The sequence below is a fragment of the Macaca thibetana genome, chromosome 1, assembly GCF_024542745.1.
Source record: "Macaca thibetana thibetana isolate TM-01 chromosome 1, ASM2454274v1, whole genome shotgun sequence".
NCBI lineage: Eukaryota > Metazoa > Chordata > Mammalia > Primates > Cercopithecidae > Macaca > Macaca thibetana.
The window spans coordinates 132,409,110-132,428,079 of record NC_065578.1 but is presented as its reverse complement, the minus strand read 5'-3'; the positions used below and the strand labels follow the sequence as shown (position 1 = coordinate 132,428,079).

Below are 18,970 nucleotides of genomic sequence, written 5' to 3'. Positions count from 1 at the left end.
ACAAGGAAAAGCAAAAGCAGATCTGGAGAGGGCTCTGGCCGGACCACAGGCGTCCTGGAGCTGTGAAGTAGAGGGTGTTCTGGGGGGAGTCTGATCTCTGGACTCTTGAGGGGTTCTTTCTGTCATTGTCACTCCAACAAAGGGCATTCCGACATATGATGCGGCCCCGGGCCGTCTCTCTAGACTCTTGTCCTTGTTCTTGCTCTCCCTTGTGTGGATCCAGCCCCTCTGGCCTCCACTCTCTTCTTTGCAAACACCAACCATGCTGTCACTTTATGGCCTTTGCATTTGCTGGTCTCTTTGTCTGGAACACTCTGCCACTGCACGCTCACTCCTCCACGTCACTGGGCCTCTGTTCAAATGGCACCCCACTGAAGGTGTCATTGATTGCTTTCTCTAAGACAGACCCTGTCTCCCCAACACATTGTTCTGTAGCCCTTTACTCTGCCTTATCTTTCTTAACAGAAACTAACAACATCTGACATATGCTTACTTGTTTATTTATATTATCCAGAACATAAACTCTCAAAGGCAAGGGTTTTGCTTCACTACTGATTCCCAAGTACCAAGAAATGTACCCAGCACATGCAGCACCCTCAATCAGTATTTGTTGTGGTGTGACTTTTTAAGCATCAGTCTCAACGCTTATTAGCACAAGATTGGTCTCACGGAAGCACTTTGTGTTTTTTTGGCAGAGGGTTCATTAGTCCACTAGTTGACAAGTGAGTCATTGAGGATGGGAACTTTATTTGAGCAGTGTGGATCTGCTCAGCAAGGCCCTGGTGCACCACAGTACAAACCACTGTGGAAATGAGGTTGCTAAAAGTCACCTTGTGGAGGGAGAGCTGTGGGTCCCATCTCATCCAGAGCTGCTTTGATCTGAGGTGGGGCCCTGGAGATGAACAGAAGAAAGGTGGGGAGTGCTGTGTTTTTCCCCAGAAACCCACCAGGGCTCCTTGTCAGATCCTGGGCTTTCCTTTTCACTCATTTTTAGGGGCCGAGGCCAGTTTTGCATGATTCAGTGACCAGGCATATGGCATGACTGTAGGTGGCAGGTGGGGACAGCACAAGCTGACAGGTTGAGTGGCCATGGACCCTGTTCAGGTAATCTTGGGGGAAGGTGATAGGAGAGAAGTGCATGTGGGAAAGGGATGAGATTTTGATAAAGCCAGGTTACCAGCAGGGAACGTCTGAGCAGGCCAGGCAGGGAGAATCTGGGAACAATCGAGTGGAGGAGTGGTGGTGTGGATCCGGAGGCCAGCTGTGCTGGTCCTTTGTCCAAGGTGAAGTGATTGCCCCGGAACTGGGGAGAAGAGGGAAGGTCCTTGGAAAGGACTGACATCCTAGGTGGGGAGATTGAAGTCACCCTGGGAAAACAGTACTTCAAACCCACCCCTGTTTCTTCAATACTTCCTTCCTCTCTGTTATCAAGACTTGAGTGAGGCCCCAGAAAAAATCCAGTTACACCTGGGTGAGAGAAACTGTGAACCTTAACGGCTAATAATCCCCAAGGCTAAGTTTAGCTCATTAAGTGTTTTTCCAGTAGCAATCAATACTCCAGAGCTCTTCTAGACAGAATCACTCAGGGGCAGAATGTATTTTCCTAAGATGGCCACAATAAGAAGTTCAATGGAGTCAGAGTGACCTCTACAGTCCACCTGTTTGGTGGTGGGGTCTTTGTCCCCTCCCCTTGAACTAAGGTAGGTCTGCATTTGCATTGAAAGTGAATGTGGCAGATTCTAGAGTGCCTCAGTACCCTTTCTGTCCATAATGTTCCTTCTGCATAGCGTTTTATAGCTCTTCACTCTCTCAGGGAAGAAGACTCATCCTGAGCTGAGCTGCTTTTCTTGAAGTTGTGCAAGAACGTCCTGCTGGCTGGGGCAAATTCAATAGTTTTTTCCTGGTCACTGTGCTGGAGCGTGAGGAAAGACTCTCCACCCTCACTCCCAGATCCTGCAGGAGGCGTGAGAGTGGAGGGAGATGGTGAGGATGTCTATTAATATGGTGTTTCCTGTAAAACGGTGCCCATTTCAACTATGGGTTGTCAAACATCCTTGGTGTCTACAACTGCAATTTACCTCTGAGGGGCCATGAACTCTGATTACCTGAAAGTCCTTAAGCCAGAAAGAGAAACGCCTGTCCGCCACCTCTCACTTTCACCTGTTTCTAGACCTTTTCTTACAGCAATGCTTTGGCCATCAGGAAGCATCAGAATCTCAAACTGCAGGGTCTGGGGCTGAAGCTGATGCTAGCATGGGTGACTCAGAGTTCCTCTATCAGTTCAAATATCTAATATATTTTAGAGCCTAAGACTCAGGCTGGAGGCAATTCTTTGGTGCCAGTTGGTTAATACTTTATGAATAGTGGTGGGGGAGGGAATGCCTTGAACTATTAATGTCCCCATGGATCTGGATCCTGGAGAACTTCCAGTGTCCTGGAGGGAATGTGCTGCTTGGCTCATCTTGCCCAGAGAAGAGCCAGGATATGAGAAGATGGGAGAGAGAAGGGGGAGGTGCGAAATGTGCTGGTGCTTTCTGTCCTCGTGGTGTGATGGCTGCCCAGGTTGCTCCTTCGAGGCAGGACAGGATTCCCATGGGAGGTATAAGGAGTATGGTGATTTCCAGGCACCAGTTATGTCCCCGAACATCGCGTGCCTGTGCAGTGTGGTTACTGATGGTCCAGGCATCAGTTCATATTGTCCTTTATGGCAGATCCTGCACAAGGGGGTTCTCTGTCTCTGGACCCACCCTATCAGCACGGACATCCTTTTTCTTTTTCCCTGGTAAGGACATCAGAAAGAAAGTTACCCCTCCAATGTTTGGAGTCTTGGCATCCTTGGCCTGCCCGCAGGCCTCTGAATCCTCAGTGTGTTAGCCCAAGGTCACCTTAGGGAAAGGAACACTTCTCCCGGTCTTCCAACACCCTGGAAAGGGAGGCTCTTCAAGAATAGGAAATTCTTCCTAATGTCTAACCTTGGCCTGCAACTATGCCGTACGTTTAATTGCAGAAGGTATGGAAAGTTAGGGCTGTGGTGGACCCAGTTAAATAACTGGACAGAAGCCATGAGGCAGAGCCAGAACCAGCTTCTGGACTCCCTGTGTGGAGCTTTCTACTATCCTAGGTGGTTGGGTCCCTTCTCAGCGGCCAAAGATGCTATTTTATGAGCCTTGAGGACATGACACTAGGTGAAAAAAACCTGGCCAAAGGGCCACATAGTGTATAGTTTTATTTATATGAAATGTCCAGGAAAGACAAAAGCATAGAGGCAGAAAGTAGACTAGTGCTATGGGAGGAATGGGGGAATTGGGAGGTGATGGCTAAGGGGTTATGGGGTTTTGGGGGAGGTAATGGAACTGTTTTAAAATTGGTTGTGGGGATGGATGCACAACTCTGCGAATACACTAAAAGGCATTGAATTGCATACTTTAAATAGGTGACTTGTATGCTATGTGAATTATATCTCAATAAAGCTATTTTTTCCCCGGCTCATTCCTGGCTTCCATTTTCTTATCACAAATCCTGGGGACTCTTGGGGCAGGGGCCAGGGCCACACCCTCCCACAGCAGATGGGGCTTTCAGATGGAGTGCAGCCTCAGCTGATCCCTCTTGCCCTCCTCCCTGCTGGAGAGAATGAACAGGAATCAGCACTGCCTGTCCCCATGCTTACAGGCTGGACCCAGACCCTGCCTTCTAGGACACACCCATCATAATGAGGCCTCAGTGCCTCCTCCTTGCTGACCCCCTTTCTCCACCTTGGGACAAGCCAGCTCCGACAGCCTGGGATGGAAATGACCACGGAGCCCTGGTCAGTCGGGTAGTTCTTTCAGGGGCAGGGCATCCTGGGGCAGAGGAAGGGACTGAGCTGGATGTAGAGCTTAGAACCTGGTCTGATCTCGGAGTTTCCTCTTCTTTCCTCTTCTCAAGAAGGCAGCCCTATCAGCCACTGGCCAGGGAGTAGCTTCTCTTAAGGAGACATTTTGTAGAACTCTCAGGCAAGAAGGGGTTGGGAGTCGTCTAGACTCCCACTCAACAATGTTTGTCGATGCCAGCTATGTTTCAGGAACCCTTGTGTTCTAGGAACCATTGACATGCCCAGTGGTGACCCAGCATCCTCCTTTTAAGGGCTCAGAATTCAGTGGGGAAGTAAATGTAAGTAGTTCTCTGATTGGGGTAAGCAATGGAGATTAAAGAAAGGACATTAATCAGCCTGAGTGTGGGGGAGGTCAGGGAAGGCTTTCTGGAGCAAGCACACCTTGAAGACTGAGTATGAGTCAGCCACATGAAGCGGGGAGGCTGGGTGGGAAATCATGGAAAGTGTGTTCCAGGCAGAGGGAATATTATGTACAAAGGTCTGCAGATGGATGTGAGGAACAGTTCATTTGGAGAACCGCAAAAGAAACTTCAAGTAGTTGAGTCTGGTTGGAAACCAAGATATGAGCTAGAGAAGGCCAAGAGATGAGGTGGGAGAGGTAAGAAGGGGCAGACCATCTGAAGCCTAAATAGGAGGAGGTCCAAGACCCCCTCCCCCCCAGGAACTCCACCTCCTCCACCTACCTCCTGCACCTGCAGGATTCCTACCTGAGCAGGGGCCCCAGTGCCAGGCAGAGAAGAGAGTAACCAGCATCAGGAGCAGCGAGACAGGTACCACCACCAGCAGCACATCTTTGTAGGAGGCCTTCCCTGGTGCTGAACATGGAGGGGTGGAGTCAGAGGTGGACTTGATGCTTCATAAGCCCTCAACCATTGACTGCTGACCCTTGGCATACCTGCTTCATGATGGCAGCTGTCCCAGGGCGTGACTGTGGCCAAGTCCCAGCTGACAGGGTTGGAGACAATGCAGGAATAGGCCACACCTCTGTCTCCTGGTCCCAGGGATACGCTCAGCAGCTGTCCGTCTGTGAAGAGGCTGTGTGGTTCCATACCAAAGTCCATGGTTGTCTCCCGTCGCCAGCTATAGGTTATTTCACTGATGTTGGGGGCCCAACAGGACAAGAAAACCTGGCAGGTTTTGGGGGGCTGAGCATCCCCTCCTACAGCAATGAACACTTGTACCACGGGCCTGGGCACTGCATCTGGGAAAGAAAAGTACAACAGGTATGGGTCCCAGGGATGCTGGGCAGGGCCCATATCTCTGGCTCTGGGATGCACCAGGGTTAGATGCCACCTCTGACTAGGCCTCTCTTGTTCCAAAATCTTGTCTGGCTTTCCACTGCCCACAGGACAGAAGCTGAATTCCTTAGCTTGATATTCAAAACCTTTCAGGAAATGATTCATGCCCATCTCTCCAGCTGTACCTCCTGCTGCTTCTCCCTGCTCATCCTAATTAATTTGCAGTTTTCCCACATATGTCATGCTCTTAAATATCTTTCATGCTTTCACATGGCTCATCTGTGCACATAGATGCCTTTCACCTCTTGTCCTCCCAGAAAACTCCTACCCATCCTTCAAGGCCCGGCTTGAACACATCGCTTAATGCCTTGACTGTGAAGCCTTCCCAGGCATGGCTCTGAGCTCTCCAAGCACTCTCTCTCTTTCTGTAGTATTTATCTCACAATAAGTCAGCCAGTCAACAAGAGATGACAAGCATTTTTAAAGTCAGGCAAGAAAACAAACACATTCCTAGCCTTCTGGAGCTTACAGTTTGGTGAGAAAGACAAATACTGACAAATGATTATGAATAATTAATAAAATAATTATGAGGGTGCAAAATGCTGTGAAGGAGGGGCCCAGAGGTGGGGTCTCTGTCTTGTTAGCTCAGTAACCTTAGCTGTCTAGTGCTGGCAAATAGTGGGTGCTCGATACCTGGTCACTGAACAAACTGATATCCTGGTGTCCTAGGCCACGGATCCCCCTTCCTATACAGGTTGATGAGTAAATCCTGAGTCTCAGTGGAAATGAGGCCAGTGGGAGAGCATTCTGGTAACAACAGGAGGGCTCAGTCTCTGACAGCATTCCAAAGTCAAGCAGAGAAAAACCTCGTTAATGCCAGTTCAGTCTGGTGGGATTTGTGATATGAAAGAGAAATGATTTGCTGGGCACACTAATAGTATAAACAAAGATTACAGGGGGGATATTTACATCACTTAAGAGGACAAGCTGCTTCCAAACACGATCAAGCACAGTAGAAACACCCATTGACATTTCTAGTAACTGATCTGCTAATTCAAATCATTCTTATCTATTGTCAAAGCAGAGCTCCTAAGGATGGCTGCTTGGCAGCTTCGTGCAATTAGTTCTAATCACGCTATGTATTTGGAAGCAATAAAACAGCAATTTCCTTAAAATCTGTAATTCAGATGCTGAGAACAAGGCATTTTAGAGCTTAGTGGTGTGGGTGCCGCATGTATTATCACATTCAATGTCCTCATTTCACATGTGCGGCAGCTGAGACTTAGACCGGAGGAGGGGCTCCAGGGGCTGACTGTATGGTAGGGTAGGTTATTCACTGCACAAGGACATTGGGCTAAGGGGGTCACAGGGTAACAGGTGGCAGGGGGTGGGGGTGCTGAAATACAGCCAGTACTCTGCTTGCCAAGATGAGGCTCAGGGCTGTGTGCATCTAGAAAGACACCTGCAATGGCATTGGCACCCTGCGTGGCTCGCCCAAGGACAGCCAGTTAGCTGGCCCGGGGGAATTCAAGACACCTCCCCAATTTGCTTACAGCCTTTATCTCCCTCATGACTACCCTCTTCCAAGCTGCTACCTCTGCTTTCCATTCTTAAAGCTGGACTCCCCCCTCTTCCACTCTATCTAAATTTCTAAGGTTTTACTGAAACAGTGATTTAGGGTCACCCATGCCTCTTTTCTAAACCATTAGGTAGATAAATGAGAGCTGAAAGCCCCTTTTTCTTGACCAGAAGACAAATGATGAAGGTGGTGGAGGTGGCTGTGGTGGAGGTGGAGGTGGAGTTGTTTGGAAACAAGGTCCACCCAGCCCCCAGTCCATGCAGCCAACTGAGGTGCTGAATGTAGCTGTGCGAAGGGCTCTGCAGACCCATGTGAAGCAGAAGTTGCACCCAGCTGGGCCTGCCAACCCACGGAATTATGAGAAGTAAACATCGTCGTTGTTTTCAGTCAGTAAGTTTTGGGATGGTTTGTTTTGCAATGATGAATGACTGAGAGAACCCATGAATCATATATAGTTAAAATCTTTCTAAGAAGCCCTTTTAAGAAATGTGTAAATTCTATACTTTCAGTCATAGTTTCATTATAATTTGATTTTTAAATAAATCCATTATGTCACAGTTTAGTATGTCACATCTTTTTTTTTTTCCTTTATAGTGGTATATAGACTAGTGGCACATCTTACAGTCTATGATGATCCTTTAGAACTGAGGAAGCACAGGCCAGGCTCTGTCCTGGATGCCACTGCAAATCCCACTGCATTTCACACTGTGGGTACTCTACATGGTAGTATTGCAATGCCCATTTACAAAGGAGAAAGGTGAGGGCCAGGGAGGCTAAGCATTGTGTCTAAGGCCACTGAGCTAAGAAAAGACTGAGCTAGAGTTCAGGCAAGCACTGTGAAACGGCAAAGCCTGGCTGCTGCAGCCACGAGGAATTTTCTTAGACGTGACTGCCAGGGAGCAGCTGTTCCCTGAGTCAGCAACATGGTCAGAGACCAGAGCTTTCTGGAACCCAGCTCTCCCTGGCTGCTATGACTCAGGATGCTTGTCTGGTGCTTTGTGGGAGAAGAGGGTCAGGCAGCCAGTGTCAGACACACTCACCGTACACTTTTAGCTGGAGGGTCTGGGTCCAGGTCTGGCCCCTTGTGTCCACCATCAACACGGAGAAGTTGCCGCTGTCTCCAGACTCCAGTGGCCCGAGCTCCAGGCTGAGGTTGCTGTGTAGCTGGGCTCGGCCCAGGAAGCGGGAGTGGTACAGAGTCTCCAGGGAGCCTCGAAAAAATGTGGCCAGGAGCTCCTCTGAAGGCCAGAGAGATCGCCAGATAGCCTCACGGACTTGGAAGCCGGGAGGGCATGCTGCCACCAGCAGCACCGAGCCCCCGACTTTGCTCAGCACTTGGGCACCAGTAACTGTAATGGGAAGTAGGGCTGAAAGAACAGAGCCCCTGATCACTCTGCCTGCCCCACACTCCTCATCCTTCTTTTGCATGCATCTGAGCTGCTATGGGGTGAACTGGGGCCCCTCCACTGACACTCCCTTCACTCAAGTTGAGGGTACACTGTGCCAGGTACCGGGGATAAAACATATGGAAGATAACCCCAGTGTCTGCATTCATGGAGCTTACAGAGGAAGCCAGACATTCAAGAAAGCAATTAAAATGAATTCTGTTAAATACCATGAAGGGAAAAATGGGATGCCCTGGGAGAACACAGGTAGAGTGACAGGGGACCTCACCCAGCCTTGATGGGCTCAGAAAACAAATTGTTCAGCTGAGCCTTGAAGAGGAATGGGAATGAGCCAGGCCAAGCGGAGGGCGGCCTGGAGCAGGATGGGGAAGTGTCACCGGCAGAGGGCACAGTACTGACAAAGGCCTGGAGGGGGAGAGTTGGTGCCGAGGGGAACTGAGAGTAGTTCTCTGTGTGAGGAGTAGGAAATTACACTGCAGAGTCGGTGGGAGTCAGATCATGCAGGGCCCTGAAAGCAATACTGGAGTTTGAGCTTTATCTGTAGAGCAATGGGGGGTCTCAGGTGGGTTTTAAGCAGGAGCGTAACAGGATTAGATGCATGGTTAGAAAGATCACTCCAGCAGAGATGTGGAGGATGCACTGGAGGTGGGCAGGACTGAGGCTGTTCACATTAGTCCAACGGAGAAGTGATGGCAACTTGAATTGAGGAAGGGAGCAACTGGGATGGAAAGAAGTGGGAGGAATTGAGAAACATGAAGATGGTGTAATCAGTCAGATTTGGTAATAGATTAGCTCTGGGGAGTGAAGGAGAAAAAGGAGTCAAGGATGGCTCCCAGGTCCTTGGGATCCACTGGATATCATTCTCTGTGATCCAGAACAGGAGGAGAAACAGACAGGGGGCGAGATGGCAAGATGCTGTTTTTGGGGACTGTATTTGAGTCAGGGGTGTATAGGAGACACTTCTGCTTGAAATGCCCCTCTGACTCCTTTGCTGACTAACTTCTGCCCACTCTTGTAGCATCACTGCCTCCTCTGACCTCCCCTATCCCTCATAGGTAATGTAACCAAGAGAGATTACATATTCTCTCTTGTGTTCTCACAGTGGCCTGGGGTCACCATGCTGACTACCCTTATTCCTCTATTATTATTGCCTGTTTATGAGTCAGCATCTCCCACTAGACTGTGAGCTCTTTCTCCCCATGGTTGTGCTTCCAGTGCCCACCACCGTTTAGGAACAGACTGTGGGAGAAGCCGAGTAAATGGTATTGAATAAATCACCTACCCTGCTGAGGACTGACCCTATGCCTGTCGCTGGCACAGGGTGTAGGGAAGAATAAGAGGTGATGAAGGTTTGGTCAATGAGCCGTGTTCTGGATGGTTGCTCGGTTGGCCATGATAATTCCAGTCCCTCCTCCGCCTCACTGTCCTCCAGGCCCAACAACCTCCTCTCACACTGGAGAAGGCTTCAGTGTTAACGCAGAGTAGGAATGTAACACACAAAGAGCATTGCACTGGATGTCAACCAAGACCTAGCTTCTACCCGCTCCTGGTGCTGCCACGATCAGCTGTGTGGCCTTCTGCACATCACCCCACACCGCCCAGGCTTCAGTACCACTGAAAAATAAGGGGTCTTTACCAGGTCAGTCACACAGATCTTTTATCATTAAGGGCCATTTGAAAAATTATTTTTGCCGGGCGCGGTGGCTCAAGCCTGTAATCCCAGCACTTTGGGAGGCCGAGACGGGCGGATCACGAGGTCAGGAGATCGAGACCATCCTGGCTAACACGGTGAAACCCCGTCTCTACTAAAAAATACAAAAAACTAGCCGGGCGAGGTGGCGGGCGCCTGTAGTCCCAGCTACTCGGGAGGCTGAGGCAGGAGAATGGTCTAAACCCGGGAGGCGGAGCTTGCAGTGAGCTGAGATCCGGCCACTGCACCCCAGCCTGGGCGACAGAGCAAGACTCTGTCTCAAAAAAAAAAAAAAAAAAAAAGAAAAATTATTTTTGGGCTGGGTGTGGTGGCTCATGCCTGTAATTCTAGCACTTTGGGAGGCTGAGGAGGGCGGATCACTTGAGGTCAGGAGTTTGAGACCAGCCTGGTCAACATGATAAAACCCCATCTCTACTAAAAACACAAAAATTAGCCGGGTGTGGTGTCAGGGACCTGTAATCCCAGCTACTCGGGAGGCTGAGACAGGAGAAACACTTGAACCCAGGAGGCAGAGGTTACAGTGAGCCAAGATGCACCACTGCACTCCAACCTGGGTGACAGAGCAAGACTCAGTCTCAAAAAAAAAAAAAAAAAAAAAAAAAAAAAAAGGCAAATTATTTTTGTCTCACATGTCCGCTGATTTGAAAGATTTTGTGAGCCAAACAGACCGAGGCCTTTTTTGAGGTTAAGGTGTGATTTCCTGCACACGTTTAGAAATGTTGAAGAAATCTGCAGGCTTTGGAGCTCTCAGGGCCAGGAACCCAGGCAGGGAGAAGAGACAAAGCAACCCAAAGTCCCTATGAGCCTCTGATGTAAACAATGGCATCTTAATCTTTGCCGCACCCCATAAACCCTCATCCATGGCCTGGCAGTGCTGACCCATGTCACGTTGGCTGCTTGTTGACCAAAGAAGGGAACTCAGGCATCAGATGGATAGAGGGATCGCCCAGTGTGGAGGAGACCCCGTGTGTCAGCCATCCCAACCTCACACCACCATCAGCCACCCCCACGTCCACGTGGGCCGTATTTAGCCTCTCTCATCCCTACTTAGTACTTGCCTCCCCTTAAGAAGGCCTGCAGGGAGGGACCTCAGCTCCCCCACAGGCTGCTGAAAACACACTCTGCTGATTGTGGGGAACCCTGCTCTGCCCTGCTCTCTGCTTCTCTCCTCAAGCTCTGTAGAGTTTCTGCGTGCTAACACTGCTGGGTCCTCACCATTCTCACAGCCGACTTCCGCTGGCTCCGTTTTTACTGCCCTGGGCCACAAAACAGCTCATGTCTCACAGATAAGAATACCCCTCAAGCTGCCACCTCCTCCCTCCCACGACCCTGCATTTCTTTGTATCTGCCTAGCTTAAAATGTTGCCCAAGAGCTTGTTCTAGTCTTCCCTATCCACCCTCAGCTCCTGGGTTCTCACTCGGGTTGAGGGAGCCCTGCCCAGACGTCTGGCGAAGGCAGCTGGGGAGGGGCCTTCAGCTCTCCAAGGACAGGCTGTCTGCCTGCCCCACTTACCTTCCCAGAGAAGCAGACTCCACAGGGGCCTCATGGCCATCCTTCTCTGGTGAGGCAGGTAAACTCCTTCAACAACCAAAATCCAGAACCTCCCGGGCTGAGTGGGTGCACGGGAGGAGCTGTGGTCCTTCTGGGAAGTCCCATGTTCAGAAGGAGGAATCTTGACTCAGAACAGGATGCCCCAAAAGTGAAAACATCCAGAATAAAGTGGAAGTTGGCCCTGGGCCTCGCTGGGCTTTCGGGAGCAGATTCTTGTAAGTCAGCCTCTTTCACATGCACATGGTTGGCTAACACATGGCGACAAGAGCCCCCACACAAGCCACATCCTTCTTGCTGGATCTCACTGGCCTCCCTGCATCCCAGCCTGCCTTGCTGCGATCTGTCCCCATCAATCTAGCTTAAAATCCTTCTGTGGCCTCCCGTGGCCCTGAGAATGAGGACTAACTCTCTGTTCTGCATGCAGGCCCTCCTGAGTCAGGCCTTCTTCTCCAGGCTGGTCACCCACAGTTATTCTTCCCTCCAGCCATCCCAAGCCAGAAGGCCTCCTTCTCAGAACTACTGATTTCACACTTCCCTGTGTGGTACTTCCCCCCTTCCCCCGACTAGGCCTGCTGCTCCTTTTATCCTTGCAAACAGAGCGTGGCTGTGCAGTCAGCGAGGATGTCCTTCCAGGCTTCCTGACCACAGGCAGGTGAGAGGCCCTCTCCTTGTGCCCACACCTCCCTCTTTACTCTTGATGTGTTGTTGATGGCAGTTTTCTGGTCTTCACAGACTGTTTAGCCAGCACGGTCTTTTATTCCTTTCTGTGTTGCCCTCAGTGCTCGGCACATTACAGATGTTTCTGAGTATTTGTTAAGTGAGTGAGTACATTCTAGACATGGCTACACGTTTGGCTTTATGTAAGCCTTGCACCTCTTCTCTGAGAGGATCATCTTGTTATCCAGTTAGAAATGGGAAAATGTGAAAACCAGAGTGAGGTTAAGCCCCTTGCAGAGGTCACAGAGGTGCGGAGCTGGAACTTAAACCTCAACCTTTGAAGTGTGGTCTATTTTGCCACAGTCACCCCCTCCTCATCCTGTTTCTCTTCTCACTTCAAGTTTCCTGGTTTCTTGTAAGGGAACGTTTTTAGAGGACGTGTTGCCCCTAAGGAAAATTCCTGCTAGTCTGGAGTGTGGCTTATTGTATCTGGCCCTGCACAGCCTCTCACCTGTCAATCAAACTGGACACTGAGCTTTGGACTCAGCCAGGAACTAGGCATATAGGATGGGGCGGGGGTGGTGGTGAGCAGGAGGATTTTGGGATAAGGTTTTTGCCCTCCAGGCACTCACAACCAAAATGTAGAGATAGGTACACCAGGGAAAGTGAAGGCTTATCTGCAGACGGACACCACTTTGTGCAAACAGGTAGTCAGCCCTCAGAAGTGGGTGGGAAAGAGGGCTTCGTGGATCTGGGCAGGGGACCCTTCTTGAGAAGGTGGAATTTGAGCTGTGCCTTGAAGATGGGCATGGTTTAGATAGGATGAGGAAAAGATAGAGCCAGAGGTTGGGGGTGGGCTCTGGGCAGGAGGGGAGAGCACAGCGTACAGGGATGTGGCCATGGGAAAATACCAAGTAGGCTCCACAGAGGACAAGTGACAGCAGACAGGAATCCTTCAGGGCTGGGTGGGAAGAATGGAAAAGGACGTTGGGGGCAGATTGTGGAGGCCTTGAAAACTGGGTTAAGTTATTCTGGAGACTAGTGGCTCTCAACCGTGTTCAGCACTTGGATTCTCAGAGGTGCCATCAGGGTGAGCTAGGGCCCAGAAATCTGTGGTTGTAACAAGCACCCCACTCAGGGTGAGTCTGTGGCTGGTGGACGGGGGGAACGCTCCGGAAGCGCTGCTTGAAGGGAGGGGCTGTTGCATGTTTTAAGTGGGAGTGGGAGGACAGCAGCAGGGCAGGTTGGGAGAGAACAAAGGGGCAGGGGAACCTGAACAGCAGCTACTGTCTGCCCTTTTCTCCTGTGAGAAGGAGAAGGGTCTGCATATGAAGGAAATGTCTGGAGTACCGAGAAAAGGGCAGAACTGGGAAGCTGCCTGGCGTGGGGGTGGAGAGGGCAAGGGAGGGAACTCATTTACGACTCCATTGCCAATTCCATCATTCATTCATCAGGCATTTATTGAGCATCTACTTAGGTGCCAGGACCTAGGGACACAAAGATGAAAGCTTAGCCCCTGACCTTAAGGAGTTCACAGAAGATGGGATATATAAGCCAATAATTATAACCAGTGTAGCAAGAGCAATGTCAGATGTATGCCCTGGAGGCTGTGAGAGCCAGAGGACAGATTTGACCCTGCCAGGGCAGGTGGGGGGCTGGGGAGGGCTCTGTGGTGGGGGTGGTGTTTGAGGTGAGACTTAAGAATCCAATCAGATGAGGGCAGGAGTTCAGAACTCAAGCATGATTCAGACTTTTTGAGTTCAAATCTTGGCTGTGAAACCTTGAGCAAAGTAACTTCCCTGTGCTTCAGTATCTTCCCCTGTGAAATGGGAATCACTAACAATACCTACCTCTTAGTATTGCCAATGAACACATGTGAAGGTTTAAATTGGGGTCGGATGCAGTTAGCACTCAAATACTAACTGTTGCTACTAAATGGCCAGGGAGAGGAAGCAGGGAAACCTGGGTAAATCAGATAAAGGCATGTTTCAGGCTGGGCAGTCCCCTGTTCTGACTCTCTGCTCCCAGACTGGGAGCTGCATGAGGGGAGGAATCTCCTTCATTTCTGCACCCTGTATATTGCCAAGGACAGGCTTTCGATGAGGCAAAGCTCTCCATGCATCTGTTGGATTGGATTGAATGATTCTAAAATGTGAAAGCCTGGGACTGGGAGGGCTGTGGGATGCAGGTATGGAGTCAACGTGGAGCCAGATCCTGAATTCCTTTGGAGAAGGCAGTGGGCGGTTACATTGCCACTAAGCAGAGCTGGTCACCCATAGTTGTCCATCCAAGCAAGGAATGAATTGCAGTCCTTCCCCCACCTGAAGCCCTTTTCCTTGAGGGGAGTTTTGGGGAAGCTGAGAAAGGTGGTAGGAGGAGGTGGAGGGAAGACTGAAAAATATCGCACCTCCCCAAAGGGAAAAACTCACTGCCCATGTGACCACTGGAGAATGACAAACTAAGGAGGCGGTGATTCTTTCCAGAAGCAGGGAAGGGTTAAGTCTGCGGCAGGCAGGTTCTCTCTACTTGCTAATCACTGGTTCACACCATATTAATTACCCAGCCACAGAGGGGAGTGCACAGGAGTAAATTAGCTGGTGAGTTCAAAGGGGCCACTCCCCACATTCCTTAATTAAGAGAGCAGCTGGCAGCCAGTGCTGCGACTCCACTCCCTGGGGCCTTTCTCAGCTGCATCTGCTGCGTTGGTCACCGAGGCAGGCATAGTGGCTCCATCTGCCATGTGGAAGAGCCTGCACCCACCATTAGCCCACCTTCACTTCGGGCTGGGGGTGAGGGAGCAGGTGTTGACCAAGGTCACATAAGCTGCCAGAACTCGACCATTAACCCTGAACCGCTTGATGTGGAATTCCAGGGCAGGGTGGAATTTGGGTGAAGCTTTGTGCCTGCAGGCAGAATGGGGCCACACTTCTCCCAGGAGGAGAGGTGGAGAAGGGAAAGAAAGGTGGGGTGCCTGAGGAGCTGAGAGAGAAGGGGAGCCAGGCAGGAAAGGAGGCAGAGGCAAAGCAGCTGGAAGGAGCGGGCATTTAGCAGGCTTTTCGGGAGCCAAAGGTGGAAGCCAAAGAGGAAGGGTGTTACTAGGGAGTGGGGAGGCCTCTGGGCACTGCTTTGAGGGGGTGGTGTGGGATGGGGACTGAAAGGGGAAGGTAGGACCCCACCTAAGCTCTGTCTTTGTGTCTGCTTTCTGCAGCCACCATGCTACGAGGAGCCACAGACCAAGAGGCTGCCTGGGGCAGCGGAGCCTGTGTGCACCCCTCCCTGGCTAGCCAGCTTAGGCAGCAATGCCATGACATGGCAGGAAGTCTGGTCTAGAGGGAGAAGACCCTGGAAGGAGCCTGTCCCTGTCACTCCTTAGAAACGCCCACTGTTGCTGAGCCTCTGGAGATAGGAAATGGATGCAAAATGGCCTTACTTCTCATGAGATGGCACTGGCACCGCTTTGAGCCTAAGTGCCTCCTTAACTTTTGTGCCTGAGGTGCCTCTCTTGTCTCACCCTGATCCTGGCCCTGCTGGGGAGAAGTAGAGGGAGCGGAGTCTTCGATGAACTAGAGGCATGGTGCACACAGCTGGAGAGGGAGAAACCGAGGAGAGAGGAGAGAGGAGAAAGTGAGTGGGATGGAACAGCTTGCAGGAGTCTGGATGGAAGGGATCTTTGGCTTACGTCTGTCTGATTTTGAGGCAAAGATACACCTTCCCAGAGATGTGAAGGAAGCCTGCATGAAACAGAAACGAGACCACACTGCGCTCTCTTGAGGTAGAGAGGGGGAAACTGGAAGCTCATGCGGGCATTCACTCACTCATCGAACACCTGGTTCCCATCTTGTGCACACTAATGCATCCAACGAACACTAAAAAGCATCGAGCATGTGTAAGCCTCATGGGGTCAAGAACTCAAGCTGATGGTCCCAGTAATCATAATACTCCTGAGAGGATCAGTCACAATAAGAATCTGTGCCTCATGTGGGAAAGAATTCCAGAACAAGTTCAACATGGGTTCTTCTTCCAAAGAACCTGAGAGAAGGGCCCCTCTGAGCAAAGGCACAGCAAGTGATGAATGCTGAAGGAGCAGACGTGCTGTCGGCTGCCGGTCCTGCCAACGGTAGCCTCTTCAGCAGTGCAGAGGGAGATGTGAACAGGTGGCAGGACACAAAAGATCCCAGTACTGGAGGGAAAAGCCTGGGTCTTTCTCATCTTTACACCCTGTCAGTAGTCACTGTTATCACGGTCGATATGAAGATGAAGGACACAGAGCTATTTGGTGGATGCTTATTTAAATAAAGCCTTACTTCTTAGCCAAATCTAAGAGAACAACTCTGGAACTGAAAGAAATCCCAATGTGTTCAATCTTCCAGGTTTAGAGAAGGGCCATGTTTCATTGTTATTGCTTGTATCTAGATTGTGTATTCACATACAAAACAAGCACCGGTGTCTAATCACATCTTACACTGAAGCCGTCCAGTGAGTGGGTCCGATCAGTATAAACCAGCGCAAGACCTCAAATACCTGAGAGCGCCACCAGAGGGCAGCCACAAGGCTCCCAGATGGAGGTTTTTTCCTGCTCTCTCACTTAAGGAGTGGCTGCAGGTTGCCTCTCCACCCTCAACCCAGCTAGAGCTCTTTTCTCTCTTTTTACCCTGTAGGTAATGTGACCCCACAGAACCCAGGTCCCTAAGAGGAGGCACAGACAAGTCACTCTGGCTGAATAAGTGTTTGCATTTAGCTTTGACTTGAAGCGAGAAGCAATGTTTCACAGGGCAGACCCTTGAGACTGTGAGGAGGCTACTGGCGGGGAGTCCTATGGCTAGCATGGCCAGTGGAGCTGTGGCAGGCCAGGAGGGCCATGGAAAAGGGGAAGTAGAGAAGCAGCTCTCTGGTCTCCCCAGGGTACCCCTCCTCAGTGTCTGCAGGTCTGTCTCTAGAGAACGGTGGAAGTCCCCATTCTTTCTTGGAGATGGCCCAGCCCACCAGTGTCCTGCAGAGCAGAAGCAGGTTCCTGCTGTGACAACTGAGGACTGGAAATGGGGCTTTGGGACTCCATGGGCTGACATCAGGGGAAACCAGTGAATCTGGGCTGAAGGGCAGGGCCTCCTTTGAAATCTCTTCTTTATGTTATTTTTTGAGATTTTATTTTTCTTCAATTTTCTTAGTAATTGTTCATTTGGAAAAATCCTGGCTCATTCTTTTCTAAACAAAGGGAAAAGGATGTTTTCAGCCATGCAAATAGAGCTGGGTGGAGAGAAGAGGTATTCTAGGCAGAGAGCAAAGTGCCTGAGAGGCCAGGCCAATAGTGTGTGTGTGTGTGTGTGTCTGTGTGTGTGTGTGTCTGTGTGTCTGTGTGTAGGATAGGACTTCTCACCTATCTGTCTTGAAGGACCTGTTTTTCTTTTTTATTTCCAATTCATTGCAGGCCTATATTTTTGTAGAGACAATAGAATAAAACTACTAGAAAAATGAAATTAAGAAGACATACAAAATACAAGCCCTGATTTTTATGATTGTATTAAACAAACATAAAATTACTTTGTCAGGTTGCTCTAAAAGCTTCTAAACTCTTGCTTCAATTTTTCTACTTAACTTGTCATGGACTAGTAAAAATCACTTCACAGACTGGAACAAGGCTGTGGACCACACATTGAGTATTACTGGTGTGGGGCAGGGAAGGTAGAGAGATAGGAAAACTCAAGAAGGAGGTGGACTATGGGGACATCTGGAAGGGCTGGTTCCTCCCAAGTCTCCATCATCAGTTTTCCTTCATGAGCTGTCTTGTCTATGTTTTTACTTTTTACAAGGGGGCATTATTTTATAGAGGAAGTGGCAAGGCCTTGGTTTCTGCTGGTACACCCTGACTGACCAGTGAGAACCTTGAGCTTCTAGATTACCTGGCTTGTGCTTCTCAGTCCTCCCAGGGGGGTCTCTGATTATTGACAAATGGGAGGGGCCCTGGGGTATTCTGGACATGGACTGGACATCTATGAGAGAGAGGAAGAGGAGGATGAGGAAGAGAAAGATGAGGATGGGGAGGGGTTGAATGTACTCTGATGAAATTTATATCTTGTAGGTAGACCAATGCTTTTTAAACTTTAAACTTTAATGGGTATATACATTGCCTGGAGATGTTATTGAGATGCAGGTTCTGATTCAGCAGGTCGGAGTTGAGTTTGGGCGTCTGCATTTCTAACGAGCTCCAAGGTGATGTCAACACAGCTGGTCCAGGGGAGATGCTAGATGCCTGTATTAGCTTCCACGGTGCCAGGAGATCCCTGATCACACTAACATCTCCTTCATCAGCCAGCTGGGTGGGGTCTGATGCAGTCCAGCATCTGTAAGCTGAACTTTACTTTCTCTGCTTCCAGAGCAGGGGCCTATAAAGCTGGAGCCAGGGCCTCATAGGAACAAGTACAACCAATCCTTTATTGACCACCCTCAGTCATCAAGGAGTAAGGACTCCCTGAACAAACCAAATCAAACTATCAGGTATTGCAAATCGTTGATATTGATGAACAATATGAAACCAATTGATAGACCTCTATTAACAAAAAACTAGATGCTACAACCATATACCTTTTTAAACAAGTAAGGGGTAACTGAGTTTTCTGATGTACTCCACACACCAGGGCTTTGGGCAAGCCTCAGTTCTGTCTTTGGTAAACTGGAAGGAATTTGAACAGGAATGGGGCTGTGTGGAAAGGCAGAGCTCTCAGTGCCTGTGAGGCTCTGGCTCTGGTGTCAGGATTCTATGACATTGTCTGGGCCAGGCGCTTTTCTGGCTGACCTTGGTCTTGCTGAACCTCTGAGAGGCTCCTCAGCCCTGCGGTCACTCATGGGCTCAGCAGCAGCTTGGAAGCTGGAAATGCATTCAGAGCTGCCCTGGGCTTAGCCCTCTGGGGTGTGGAGTGATGCTCTTCCTTTTGTTTTTTTTAGTTTGAGAGGTGGGGCGT

General features: G+C 50.0%; 2 protein-coding genes across 4 annotated transcripts in view; both read right to left on the bottom strand.

The window, feature by feature from the left end:
- LOC126935658 (sodium/potassium-transporting ATPase subunit alpha-2) overlaps nt 1-18,970 on the bottom strand; it is a 907,274-nt gene that overhangs the window by 314,758 nt on the left and 573,546 nt on the right. The window lies entirely within an intron of this gene.
- On the bottom strand, nt 2,703-11,607 carry SLAMF8 (SLAM family member 8). 3 transcript variants are annotated; one of them, XM_050759250.1, is made up of 5 exons: nt 11,319-11,464; nt 7,729-8,055; nt 4,767-5,072; nt 4,579-4,686; nt 2,703-2,779 (listed from the first exon to the last, which is right to left on the bottom strand). In XM_050759250.1, exons 1-5 carry the CDS (start codon nt 11,356-11,358, stop codon nt 2,703-2,705), a joined length of 858 nt encoding a protein of 285 aa, XP_050615207.1. In that variant the 5' UTR covers nt 11,359-11,464. The 3 variants fall into 3 exon arrangements, with proteins under 3 accessions (XP_050615207.1, XP_050615210.1, XP_050615203.1); XM_050759253.1 differs by lacking the exon at nt 7,729-8,055; XM_050759246.1 differs by lacking the exon at nt 2,703-2,779 and having other exon boundaries at nt 4,040-4,686; nt 11,319-11,607.